Source organism: Schistocerca cancellata, chromosome 3 (assembly GCF_023864275.1).
Source record: "Schistocerca cancellata isolate TAMUIC-IGC-003103 chromosome 3, iqSchCanc2.1, whole genome shotgun sequence".
Classification (NCBI taxonomy): Eukaryota; Metazoa; Arthropoda; class Insecta; order Orthoptera; family Acrididae; genus Schistocerca; species Schistocerca cancellata.
The window spans coordinates 543,575,445-543,590,475 of NC_064628.1; the positions used below are offsets into that span (position 1 = coordinate 543,575,445).

A 15,031-nucleotide genomic window follows, 5' to 3' on the forward strand; every position below is an offset into this window, starting at 1 on the left:
CTTCCGGTTTTGCTCAACAGGTCAGGGGTCCATTACACACAGGAGGCAGCTACATGGTAGCAGTAGACTGTGTAGAGTGGACTAGACAATTTTTTTGATTAGAAGGTTTTGGGAAAGTACAAAAGGGCTTCAGTCTCAAACGTTGCAGGCAAAAACAGGATGAGACTGGACCCAGGAACCATCAGCATCACAGTTGTAAATTGTCGTAGTTATGTTGAGAAAGAACCAGAGCTCCAAGTGTAACTGAAACCACTGAAGCTCACATAGTTATAGGTACTAAAGCTGGAGATAAGCTGAGTTGAAATTTTTACAAAGGACCTAATGGTATTCAGAAAACAGTAAAAAGTAGTTTATCTTGTAGTAACACTGAAGAAGATAGTTCCTGTTGGCTTTGTATGGGTAGAGCTTATACTTGATAACCGGAATACATTAATAATTGGTTCCTTGTTCGGACCCCCACACTCAGATAATGCAGTTACTGAGAGGTTCAAAGAAAACTTGTATCTTGTTTCAAGTTAGTGCTCACTCATACAATAATAGCTGGTGGTGACTTCATTCTACCCTCAATAATTGGGGAAAATACATGTTTAAAGTCAGTGGTAGGCTTAAAACGTTGTATGAAATTGTAATAAACGCTTTCTTCAAAAATTATTTTGAGCAATTAGTTCAGGCACGTACTTTAAGTGTAAATGGTTGCAAAAACATACTTGACCTCTTGGCAACAAATAATCCTGAACAAATAAGGAGCATCATGACAGGTACAGGAAATTAGTGCCCATGAGGTCACTGTAGCATGACTTAATACCGTAACATGCAAAGCCACAAAAACTCAACTTAAAACCTATGTTTTTACAAAAGATGATAAAAATGCACTTGACACCTCCCTAAGAGAAAATCTCCATTCATTCCAAACTAACTGTCAGTGTGGCTTGAAATCAAAGAAATAGCGTCAACAGGAATTGATTTACACCAAATGAATTAACAAGAGGTGGGACTGATCTCCCATGGTAACCAAAACAGGTCAGACTGCTGTTAAGAAGCAATAAAAACAAATATGCAAAATTAAAAAGAATGCAAAATTTCCAAGATTGGTAATGTTTTATAGAAGCTCAAAATTTAGCACAGACTTCAATTCAAGATGCTTTTATCAATTTCCACAGCAAAAATCTGTCTCAAAATCTGGCACAAAATTCAAGGAGATTCTGGTCATCTGTAAAGTACACCACCGCTAAGATACAATCTATACTGTCATTGGGCGATGGCAACAGTAATGGTAATGCTACCGATGACAGTGCCACTAAAGCAGAGTTACTAAATACAGTTTTTCAAAATTTCTTCACCAAAGAAGACAAAACAAATATTCCAGGCTTTGAACCAAGCACAGATGCCAACATGAATACCTTATACAGGAAATTCCTCACACCACCTCAGATTTAGTGGTAAAATGGCCCAGCGAATAGCTCGCCGAAAACAGAACATAAATCAAGCATGAAAACAGGAAGATGTACTGAACTTTGAAAAATAAGAAGCAAAACATACGCAATGAATGGCCCAAGGTCAACATGTGCAACATCAGGTGAATTGCAAGACTCACAGCGTCACAGTTGGATGATCGTGGTGTTGGACTTCAAGGTGGGAGATCCGTTTTGAAATCTCACTAGTGCCCACCACATTTTACTACTAGAACATTTACAGATCTACTAGAGAGACTGCCTACACTACACTGTCTACTTCTTGAGTACTGCTGTGCAGTATGGGATTCTTACCAGGTAGGATTGATGGAGGACATCAATAAAGTCCAAAGAAGGGCAGTTTGTTTTGTATTATTGTGAAATAGGGGAGAGAGTGTCACATATATGACAGGAAAATTGGAGTGCCAATCATTAAAACAGAGGTCTTCTTCATTGCAGTAAAATCTCTTCACAAAATTTCAATCGTCAACTTTCTCCTTCAAATTCAAAGATATTTTGTTTCATGGCCACTTACACAGGGAGAAATGTTCATCATAAAAAATATGAGAAATCTGAGCTTGCACAGAAAGATTTAAGGGTTTATTTTTCCAGTGCACTGTTCAGGAGGGGAATGATAAAGAAATAGTCTGAAAGGGGTTTGATGAACACTGTGCCAGGCAATAAGTGTGAATTGCATAGTAGTCACATAGACATCAATATGGATCGCCTCCTCTTCGGCAGCCCTACCCCATCAATTCGAATTTGGGGGGGGGGGGCTACTTTCTCTCTCTCTCTCTCTCTCTCTCTCTCTCTCTCTCTCTCTCTCTCTCTATCATTATTATAGTGTAAAATTATGCATTACACATTTCCACATACTATGCAACATCTTTATATCATACATTATCTATAAAACTGAGATATAATAAGAGGTGGTGACTTTTGTTATCAAGCATAAATTGCACTAACCTTATTAATATATACTTACATACTTAAGTATTCTATGTCTTGCAAAAATAATTTCTTCTTGCTTTATTTTTACACTGACTGCCAACTATCCCATATTTCAAACTTTTGAAAGTCTTTCTTAGTCACAGTGTTGTGTTAATGACTCAAATTTTAGTTAGTTGTCTTCAGAAAAATTTTAAAAAATACAACATAAATATTAATTTTATAATTCACTTATCAATCTTATTGCTTGAGTTAACATTATTAAACAAATTATCTCACCTTGGACAGTGTCACCTTCCTCTAACACATATTCATTATCCAGAAATCTTGCAGTAACTTCAGAAATATGTACTCGACCAGGTTTCCCTGTTGATTCCATTTGATTGGCAAATGTCACATCATTTGACCAAACATCAAATTTGAATCGACGGGTTCCAACTATACCACACAACACAGTTCCTGTATGAACACCTACTCTCATGTTCACATCTGAAATTATACAAAGACATAAATCTGCTGGATGTCACATGCCATGCTAAAAGCAATTACATTCACAGAAAATATTGTTGGTTTCAATGACTCACTTCCACGGAAACAATTCTAGTTTTTATTTTAGATGGATGTTATTAAACTGTAACTCTTACAAGCACAGGAGCAAAATCAATTTTATTCACAACACATTTTTTATATAGCCAAAGATGGTACTGTACCATCTTTATCAACATATAATCTTTAATAAAGTAACCTATGGCTTAAACAAATCTTAGTTAAATTACGAGGGTAATCTCAAAAGTAAGGTCTCCTATTTTTTTATAAGTACATAGACGTGTTTATTTCTACAAAGGTTTACATCAGTTTACAGCTTGAACATTTAGCTATTTTTTCGACATAATCACCATTTCTGTTGATGAATTTTTGTAGACGATGTCATACCAGCTCGCCACCATGCTGTTCAGAAAGTTATGAACCTGTTCTTCCACCTCATCGTCGGAGTTGAATCGCTGGGACCAAAATTAATGCTGATAGGTACTGTGATACTCTGAAAAAACTCAAACAGGCAATTCAGAACCAGAGAAGAGGAATGTTGAGCAAGGGCGTACACATTCTCCATGACAACGCTCATCCACACATCGCTTGGCAAGCCGTTGTTCTCCTGCAACAGTTTCAGTGGAACGTAATCAGCCACCCACCCTATAGTCCTGACTTGGCACCCAGTGACTATCACCTGTTCCCTAGATTAAAAGAACATTTGGCCGAAAAGTGATTCAGCTCAGACAACGAGGTGAAAGAAGAGGTTCATAACTTTCTGAACAGCATGGCGGCAAGCTAGTATGACATGGGCATACAAAAACTGCCATAGCGTCTACAAAATGCATTGACAGAAATGGTGATTATGTCAAAAAATAGCTAAATGTTCAAGCTGTAAACTGATGTAAACCATTGCAGAAATAAACAGGTCTATGTACTTATAAAAGTAGGAGACCTAACTTTTGGGATTACCCTTGTAGTTTAAAAATGCAGTTTTGTTCACTTTAAGTAAATGCATACTAGAGAGGTTATTTATTTCAGTGAGCAGAAATTTGTAACAGAATTGTAGTTTGTTTTGACAATAAGTTCATGAGGTAGTAAGGGAATTTGCTCCCTCTTACTTAAAACAATAGAAGACACTGGTAAAAAAATATGTGATTTCACAATTTTTTTTTATATTAGACTAAGGTATACTGCCAAATAAATGAAAGAATTCTGGAATCAGGGGAAGACATAACAGTACATCTCACTTATCAATACGGAAACAGGTAGACAATTGTTTTACAATTTCACATAACTGGATATGACACTGCATCTGATTGGTACACTATAGCTTAATGTATTCTTAAGGTTCCATACTAGGGGTTCAATACAATTCCCTTTCTTGTATCATGTCAGAAATCATGATTTTGACTGAGCATTTTTTCTGAAATAATAGGAATAATATTAAGTAAGACATATCAGAAACTAGCTTTTAAACTGTACTACATTTTCAAAGCTGGATATGGACTCTGGCCACAAATCATTAGTTGCGAAATGCACACTAAAGCTGAAGAAATTGCAAAATGGAGGAAATTAAGGAGATGGGACCTGGATAAATTGAAACCACCAGATTGTTGGAAGGTCCAAAGGGAGCATTAGACAGTAACTCACTAGAAGAGGAAAAGGAATACAACAGAAAATGATTGCAAAGCTTTGAGAGATGGATTAGTGAAGGCAGCAGATGAAAAACAAGACACGAACAAAATCTTTGGTTAACACATTATGTATTAAATTTAACTGATGACAGGAGAAAATATACACTGATCAGCCAGAACATTATGACCACCTACCTAATACCCAGTATGTCCACCTTTGGCACAGACAACTGTGGCGACGCATCATGGCATGGAAACAGTAAGGTTTTGATAGGTTGCTGGAGGGTGTTGGCACCACGTCTATCCACACAAGTCACCTAATTCCCTTAAGTTCCAGGGTAACGGGGAATGAGCTCTGATGCCAAATTCAATCTCATCCCAGACTGGGTTCAGATCTGGCAGGTTGGGGTCCAGCACATCAATTGGAACTCGCCACAGTGCTTCTCACCCACACCATCACAATCCTGATCTTATGACATTGCGCATTATCTTGTTGAAAAATGCCATTATCGTTCGGAAACATGATGATCATGAAGGGGTGTATGTGGTCTGCAGCCAGCGTACAATACTCCTTGGCCATGATAGTGCCTTGTACGAACTCCACTGTACCCATGGATGCCCATGTGAATGTTCCCCAGAGCATAATGGAGCCACCGTCAACTTGTCTCTGTCCTGCAGTGCACGTGTCAAGGAGCTGTATCTGGAAGATGATGGTTTCATGCCCTTCCATCAGCATGTCGAAGGTATCGGGATTCAACGGACCATGCAACACTCTGCCACTGCGCCAACATCCAGTGCCAATGGTTATGTCCCCATTTCAGTCACAGTTGCCGATGACATGGTGTTAATATTGGCAGATGTATGGGTCATTAGTTGCAGAGGTCCATCGTTAGGAAGGTTTGGTGCACTGTGTGTTCAGACACACTTGTACTCTGCCCAGCACCGACGTCTGATGTTAGTTCTGCCACAGTCCACCACCTGTCTTGTCTGTCCAGCCTATGACATCTGTAATAAGGGGTGGTCACCCAACCCCACGATGTCTGGACATGGGTACACTTTGGTTTCATCACTTGTTGAAGACACTCACCACAGCACTCCTCAAACACCCGACAAGTTGTGCAGTTTCCAAAATGCTTGTGCTGAGCCTCCGGGCCATCACAATCTGCCATCAGTCAGACTCAGATAGAGCGAGCGCCTTCCCCATTCTACACACAAACAGCATGATCATTGGTACAACATGCACCATGCTCATGACTGACTAGCAGTCATTCCTCGCCAGAGGCTGCAATTGTCTGGACCAGTTTATATTCAGTGGTCATAATGTTCTGGCCGATCAGTGTATTTCTGTAATGTATCTGACTTGTCCAATGATGTGTTATTCAGTGGTTATGGATGAATAGATAAATAAATAAATATATTGATGGTTAAGTGGCCACAGTATAGGGTGTCCTAGGGAGAACAATATTTATTCATATGGAATTACGAACAGTACACTGAAATAAGACTATTATGATTCTTCAGAGATGTACGTAAAAATGTACAGCAAAAATACTTATCATTCAACATAATTTTATTTAAAATGATATTTATTTACTATGTATACTATTCTTTGTTTTGTGTTAAAAATATTAATAACTGTGAAACTGTTGAATGATTTTATGTACTTACTTACTCCGGTCTTGATCTTGGATGAAGATAGATGTGAGAGACATTGTAAGTGTATTTATGTTGCATTTTGGTTAAATATTTGTGTTCCTTTACTGTCCCTACACATTAGGAAGCTTCTGACTAATTTTTTAAGAGTATCAGAATGTGCAATTCAATGTGAGCCTGTGGTTGATTGCTGTCAGCCATTTGCATGGTCACAAAGTTTTATTTGAATATTGCCAATATTAATTGACACACAGCTGTGGAAATAACTTGCGTTTTACTTACATTATTCAACTTCAGTTTTCATAAATTCTTGTGGTTGCTGCATAACAGCTATCTTTTGTCTCAGCTACGTAAACTCAAAGAAATTAACTTACTCCGAAATGATCAGTGATAAATATGCCACACAATAATATATCTCTACGTGAAACCATGGCATTAAATCAGTATTATTCTCACTGAAATTGCAATGCAAAATGATCCTGATACATATGTTAATATATGAGTAAGTTCATTGTTTCACACCACTCTTTACGTGTTTCATATTGTGGCATTATACCTTCAAATAATATTTCCATAAAAAGAAAGACTGAGTAATTTGCCCTTGATAAGTTGTGTTGTCACTTTAGTGTGTGTGTGTGTGGGGGGGGGGGGGGGGGAGGGGGGCATCACTTAATGTGTAACTACACGTGTATGTGCCTAAAAATCATATCATTTGATGAACTGCACATGTACACACAATTAAAGCACACCACTTGCCGTACAGAACAGAACACTACGGCTTCATGGTGGAGCTTGGTATCACTCTTAATTAAGAACTCTGAACATGGAAGCTGCTGCACTCAGGCTCAAATTTTTATCAAGCTAAACGACTGATTTTTTCCATCTGTAAAAAACAAATACAGTCATTCTACTTGTGGCATAGTTGCTACAAATCCTTGGTACTTGGTCACTGTTAAAGGCCACTAGTTGTCCACACAGTTCACATTCACATTATTGTTCAGCTTGTAGGTGAAAGCTATATGAGTACTGACTCAACACTAAATTACCACATGTGGGCAATCTGTTGATAACTGGTAAATTACGAAGGAAGAGTGTCACACGAAATTCACATAAAGATCCTCAAACCAATGTAGCATGACTGGAACTTGGCCCATTGTCCTTTTGTATAACAGTATATTATGTGGGAAAGGAATCGTCAATAAAGAGATGTAAAAGTTCAGCAGCAGTAATGGCACACACCACAGCTCCCTCTTGTAACAAATAATCCTCAGAGAAGTCAAAGCAAGCACTCGACAAGAGAAGTCAAAGCAGACACTCGACAAGAGAAGTCAAAGCAGACACTCGACAAGAGAAGTCAAAGCAGACACTCGACAAGAGAAGTCAAAGTGAACACTCGACAAGAGAAGTCAAAGTGAACACTCGACAAGAGAAGTCAAAGTGAACACTCGACAAGAGAAGTCAAAGTGAACACTCGACAAGAGAAGTCAAAGTGAACACTCGACAAGAGAAGTCAAAGTGAACACTCGACAAGAGAAGTCAAAGTGAACACTCGACAAGAGAAGTCAAAGTGAACACTCGACAAGATAAGTCAAAGTGAACACTCCACAAGATAAGTCAAAGTGAACACTCTACAGCACAATGTCATAATTACCAGTCTGCATTCCATGTGCCAAACAGTCCTTCCGCTGGAAGATGGGAGTAACTCTGCATGACCACTGATATGCTTCACCAGCTATTGTCATTCATTTGATCTCATGCGATTCTTACTGTTCCATGGTCTACTAAGATAGCATTCTCTGAAGCTTAATAATTGATGGAAGTCACTGGGTTAATAAGACTCTTATGAACATTGGTTGCTTTGATGCATCATTCGCAATATTGAGCAAAGAGCTGCATGCCCCAAAATACTTGCCTCCCTCAGCATTGCAGTACCTTTCAACAGCACTAAAGACATTGAAATATCTTGAAAACTACAATTTGGATAAAAAAAGTTATAATTCCAAATTGTTTGTCTGTGATGGGGACATCCAATGATATCACACTTGACCTCACATCTCACCTCATGTGCGAATGGTGATGGAGCAACTTTGAAACATTCAATGAGAACTCCTGTTTTTTATTGCAGATTAGCTTAGCGGCCACTGCTTCGCTCATGTAGACTGTATGGTCTGCAGAGATTTTTTTGTTTTAATTTAATCAAATTTTTGTGTTGTTCACAAAATGCAACACCTTCTAAGCTTTTCACACTAATAAGGCCATGTAATCATGGTCTTTTCCAAAAGTACTTCTGACCAAAAAGCAATTCTGGTAGCTGGAGTCCAAAGTTATTGTTAATCATGCCTTTTGCATTCTTGTGTAGATATTTCCACAGCAACTTTCACATTTCTTTATAACTACACAAGGAGTGAAATATCAATTTTCATAAATTAACACTGAAATCTTTTTATGTCATGAAATATTTTCTTAAAAATTTTCATCCCTTGTTGCACTCTGTCAGATGACTGAATTTCCAGAAACACTGAAACACATATTTTTTTAAATTTATAACTGAGAAGTCAAAGATCAACTGTCATAGATGTAGCCTTAAAAATCATTTAGTAGTTCTTTAGCAATTATTTATAAAAAAAACCCTCTAACCCAACATTTTATCACCTTAGTGGTTCAGTTTTCAAAAAGAATGAAAAACATATTTTTTATTTTCTGACTGAGAAACCAAATACTGTGGTTTGTAGATCTAGCTTCAAAATTCCCTTAATAGTGACACACTTTCAAAAAGCCTTTCATTCCACATTTCACAACCTTAGGAGTAGAATTTTACAATCCCTTCTTAAACAATGCCTACAATATAAGACCCACGCCCTCTCCAACTTTCATATTTCTATCCTTAGTGGTTTGGGCTCGGCGATGATGAGTCAATGAATCAGTCTGAGCTTATTTTACCCCCTGAGAGGCTGAATTTCCAAAAAACAGTGAAATATAAATTTTTTATTTCTAAGTGAGAAGTCAAGTTTAAAGTTTCATAGTTTTGGTTTTAAAAATGCTTTCATAATAAAATACTTTCATAAAAAATCTTATACCCTATTGCACTCCCTTAGGGGTTCAATTTCCAAACACAATGGCACACACATTTTTTAAATTGTAATGAGAAGTCAAATACCAATGTTCATAGATGTAGCTTTAAAAATACTTTAGTAGTTCTTTAACAATGATAAATTAAAAAAAACTTATTTCTTTATTTCTGACCGAGAAACTAAATATCAGTTTTCCAAGGTATAGCTTCAAAATTGCTTTAATAGTGACATTAAAAAAAGACCCCCTTAGGGATTGGAATTTCATAAAATCACTTCTTGAACAGCACATACAGTATAAGACCCCCACCTTCTCCAAATTTCAAGTTTCTACCATCAGTGATTTGGGTCTATTAGTCAGTCAGTCGGTCGGTCAGGACATTGTCTTTTATATACAGAGTTTACAATTCTATGACAAAAGTCTACATATGTTTTGTCTGAAGCAACTTCCTTTCGTCACAGATGGCACTGAAATCAGAGGAACAGAAATGAGTACATAATTCTAATTTACAACATGCTACTCAATTTCTCTCGAATACCCAATGGCATGTTGGACCCCACCTCCATACTGTGAGAGTAGAATAGGATAGAATTTCATAACTTCAAATTGGCAATCCCATTCGCAATATTGTATCCCTCCTACGTATTGAACAGGTGACTACTCGATGCATAACTGTAGCTGTGGCTTGAGGCAAATGGTACTCTACTTTTCCAATTAGATTAAGTGTTCAAAAGTAGTACCGCCAACTTCAATACACTTAGTGATCTGATTTTCAAATGACTGTGTACAGGACAGAAGCATATATGTGGGAATGTCAGCACAGGCATTTCCGATCCGATCGACCATGTGTTCACGGCCCGTTGGCACCTGCTGGTACACCTCACCTTTTAAATATCCCTGCAGCAAGGAATCCAGTGACCTAGCAAGCCAATTAACAGGGCCACCTCTGCTGATCCATCGACCGGAGTAAACACAGTGTAATACCTCCCTAGCTTCAATTGTGTAACATACTGGGCAATCATCATGCCAAAACGACCTATAATGTCGAAAGTCCAAGATACCATTCAGCAGTTGTACCATTAGAGCTGCTACCTATTCTGTGTCTGCACAACATGTGGGCTCCGGTCATAGTGTACTGTCTGTTGAGATACATTGTAGTTTGCTACATGGCCATGGTGGCGCATTGAATAGTCCCCTGTTCGATATGTCAGAGAAATAAAATGTTGCGAATACAGTTTCCATTTACAAATTATGAAATACCAGCCTGTCATAACCTCACAGTTTGGAACTGGTGCCCCACATGCCATTGGATGTTCAAGGGCCATTGAGTAGCTTGTCATAAATTAAGATTGTGTATCCATTTCTGTTCATCCGATTATAGTGCCATCTGTGTGAAATGAAGAAAGTGTTTCAGACAAAATGCGTGTAGATTTTGCCACAGAACCATAATCTGCAATAAAAAAATGAGGGTTCTCATTGAAGATATCAAAGTCCCCACCCCACTCCCTCTCCCTGCCACCTACGGACAGGATGGGGTGGTGGGTCGACTGCGTTACCATTGCGGATGTCCCCCTCAGAGACAAACAAATTGGAAGTATAATATTTTTTGATCCAGTGTGTAGTTTTTTAGATATTGCAGTGTCTTCAGCTAAAATGAGCATCTACTAGATGAGGATGACTTTACCGAAAGCTAGCCATCTACCAGTGGTTTTCCATCAACTACCAATTTCAAAGGCTACTGATGGTTACAGCAATTAGCTGAGAGACTATGTTATTTTTGTGATTTTTAATAAACCTTTACCAACTACTGTAGTTCATTCACATAACAGAAAGGTCGGCATAATATTCTGGCTGATCAGTCTAGACCGAAATTAAAATACAAGTCTCAGGGAACACGTGAATCTACTCTCAGTGACAACAAACACATACATATTTTGAAATTGAGGCACGCTTCAGGAATCAGAGGAATAGCAAAAACAATGGCGAAACCCAAACAACATGTGACGTAACAGACAAGTTTGACTACAACTGTGACTCAGTAGTTGTGTATTAACTAACAATAAATCCAGCAACATGAAGATTTAAAATGCCTGTTTATCAGTTTCCCATTCAGTTTCTCAGTGTCTTACCACATTTATATCACAGCCATCAGCTACAAGATCTATCATCTTGCAAATGATTGCCTTCCTTTTCTTCTAATAATCTTCCCACGAGTTTTGCAGTCTTTCTTCTTCCAAGTTAATGTGTGAAATTTTCTTGACAAAATCTAATTCAAAATATATTTTCTTAAAACAAAACTGCAAAAATCAACAAACTGTATTATCATTTCTGAATTGTAAAATGACACCTGACAAATTGAAGAGTTAGAGAGATCTGGTGTGTTCAGGATTGTAGCAGTTGTTGTTGTCACCTTCAGGTTTGATACAGATCTCCACACAAGTGTATCCTGTGCAAGTCATTTTACTTCTGCATAACAATCAAACAGATATTCCCCACGTCAGCTTCTAACAGCCCTCCCATTTTTATATGAATAATCTGTGTTGTTATTTTACAACCATGACTTACTAAACTGATGCTTTGGTAATACACCCACCAGCTCCTGCATTCTTTGATGTAAGGGTTATTATATTTTTCTTGAAGTTGAGATATTACTGCTGTCTTATACGGGGTGTTCAAAAAGTCTCTCCGCAGTGCCTTATGATTGTTATCTGTGCGTGCCGCATGAATGTTCGCCTGCCTGGTTACTTCTCTTCAAGTGGACTCTCCCAATATTCCATTGTTTCGTTTATCTCAGCCAGCATCAGTAGTATCGTTAGTGTGTGTCGTTGCGTGTTGATGTGAATGTTTAAGTTTAGTTCTTTCGTTTGTTTGTTTAGTTTTTGTCACTGTTAAAATGCTAACCATTGAAGAACATATGTTTTTAGTCGAACAAGTGTTCAAAGCCGGCGGTAAATACACAGTTTCAGTTCGTCAAACATTTAATTCAGATTTCCTGGAGGCAGTACTCCCACATCGCGATACTGTGCCAGATTTGATTAACAAATTTAGAAGTATGGGTTCAGTGACAGATGCACCGAGAAGTGGTCATCCTCGCATTTTGTCTGAAGACAAACTACTCGATATTTTCGATTAAATGTCCATGAGTCTGAACAAGTCAGTAAGAAAACTTGCCCAGGAAATCGATGTTAGTGTCAGAATGGCAGACACAGCTGTAAGGAAAAAAATTAGAACTTCCCCATACAAAGTGACAGTTACGGAAGAACTGAAAAATACTTATGATGGCAAGAGACTGCATTATTGTCAATGGTTCAAAAATTTTGTTCAACAAAATGGAAGGGATATTCTTAATGAAACGTTTTTCATTGATGAGGCATGGTTTCATTTACCCGGGTACATGAACTCGCAAAATTTTCGTATGCGGAGTACTGCAAATCCACTGTGCGTTCAAGAGGAACCACTTCATTCTGCAAAAATAGGAGTTTGGACTGCAATTTCTAGATGTCAGATGGTGGGTCCCTAAATTTTGCACCGAAACAATAAACGCACAACGATACTGCAGTGATATTCTGTACCCATTCATAGGAGAACTTGTGTTAAGTGAAATACTGAATGGTTATTTTCAACAAGACGGTGCAACAGCACATACAGCTCATGTTTCAATGTCACTGGTAGCTGATGTTTTTGGTGATCGCATAATTTCACAGGGAATTTGGCCTCCACGATTGCCTGACATAACAGCAACTGACTTTTCTTCTGGGGTGCAGTGAAAGCAACTGTCTATAAAAATTGTCCAAAATAAATCGATGAATTTAATCTGCAATATCCACTTTCACTGCTTCTGTTACAGAAGAAATTTTACAGCTTGTGTTTGGAAACATGATTAGACGAATTGAATTGCGTATTCAACAGGGGGGTCACTTTCAACATTTAATGTGAAAATCTGTAAGTAAAAATGAATATTCAATAAATTAATAACTTGTATTTCACTGAGTTTCATTTTGGTGTATTCACTGCGGTATACAGCACGTGCAGCTAACAATCATACGGCACTGCGAGAGACTGTTTGAACACCCAATACATACAAATACTAAAAGTAACAGTTTTGTCAAAGTTCTCCTCCACAGTGTCTTGTTCCAACTTAAATCTTCCGGTGTTTTGATGAAGCTTTCTCACAGTATCATAAAATCCACCTTATCTTCCTTTCCCATAACATTCAATTCACTTTTTTTACATAGCACTTCTATATATTCTACTTTTTAGCCTTCACTTTTTTACTTAGTACCTAGCTTACCATCTTGATGTTGAAGTTCATCCAGCTGCTTCTCTTTTGTCCAAAGGTCTGTTAAATTTTCTTATACACGGCTTTATCTTATCCCATAATCATAGATGTTTCTATAATTTTGCATTTCTCCTCTACCAATCCTCCTTTGGAGAAGTGCAATCTGTCAATCCCATTTGATGGATGTCTGTATTCCCATTTGGCTGCTTCAACTGGCATTGTTTCCCTTTCATGAAATAAGCTTGTTATCTCATGTTACACCCAATGGCCTCTATGGGCCTCATTCCTCTTCCCCTTCCTTAATACCTCTCTTGAAGTCACCCATTCATCATCTATTAAATATCTTCATGTATTTTGCTCGGCTGCTCAATGCTCCCTCTGAAACACTCAACAAACTTTGATTCTTTCAACTTGTCTTAGGACCATCTCCTATTTTCCTAACTTTCTGCAGTTTCATCAGCCTGAGTCTATGTTTTATAACTGATAAATTCTGGTCAGAGTCCATAACTACTTATGGAAATGCTCTGCAGTTTAAAAATTTGGTTTCTAAATACTTGTTTTATCTATCTGAAACCTGCCAGGCACTCCATGTCTCTTCTCAATATATAGTATTCATTTAAGATTTATGATCAAGTGTTAATAGTGATTAAATTGTGTTTCAAAATAAAATTTTTCTCTCTCTTTAACATCCTAAATAAATTCTCTTATCTCATGATACATTTTCCTATTTCTTTATCATCTGCAGAATTAGTAAGCATGTGTAATTGCACTACTGTGAGGAGTCTTGACTCTAAACAGTAGAGAATACATAATGCTTATTCTAGAAATTTCTAGTATTGTAACATTTCCTGCTTTTACTCATTCCTACACTAATATCACAAAGGTACTAAAGTAAACAAAGAAAAAATCAATTTATTTGGATAAAATAAGAAAAATATAAAATGGAGCTGAAGAAAATACAAAGAACACCTCTCCAAATCTTGTATGCACTTCACTAAGAAACCGAAATGTCTGCAGTGAAGCCATCATCAAATGACTGTAGCATCAAATGAAGAGTATAAAACACAACATATATGACTGATATGTTGTATACAACCAATTAGATTCTAAAATAATTCTCAAACACGCAACCACTTACTTCAACGGTTAACTTCCTTGGTTGCCCTCTATGCAGCTTCTGTTCATAATCATTTCAATGGAAGGTCTCCTTCAGTGACAGAACTGCCAATGCAGTATTTTAATTAGAAACCAGATGACTTTTACTCTACTATTTTTAGCACCATCATTGGTCTGCAACAGTCCAAAATTTGTTTTTATTTATATAGGAGCAGATATACTGAATCTATATGAAACAGTTCTTTTCAAAAAGAAGTCATTTATTCTACCAACAGTAACTACTAATGATGTTACCTTTGTCTTTTGCTTCATACCCATTACATTTGCTGTGCTCTCTACCAATCTCTCCA

The 15,031-nt window shown here is 37.5% G+C and overlaps 1 protein-coding gene across 1 annotated transcript in view; it reads right to left on the reverse strand.

Moving 5' to 3' along the window:
- The window catches only part of LOC126175376 (adenylate cyclase type 9), a 169,942-nt gene that overhangs the window by 125,843 nt on the left and 29,068 nt on the right, over positions 1 to 15,031 (reverse strand). The window contains exon 4 of the mRNA XM_049922148.1: positions 2,679 to 2,888. Coding sequence (XP_049778105.1) covers positions 2,679 to 2,888 — 210 coding nt within the window. The remainder of the gene's footprint in view (positions 1 to 2,678; positions 2,889 to 15,031) is intronic.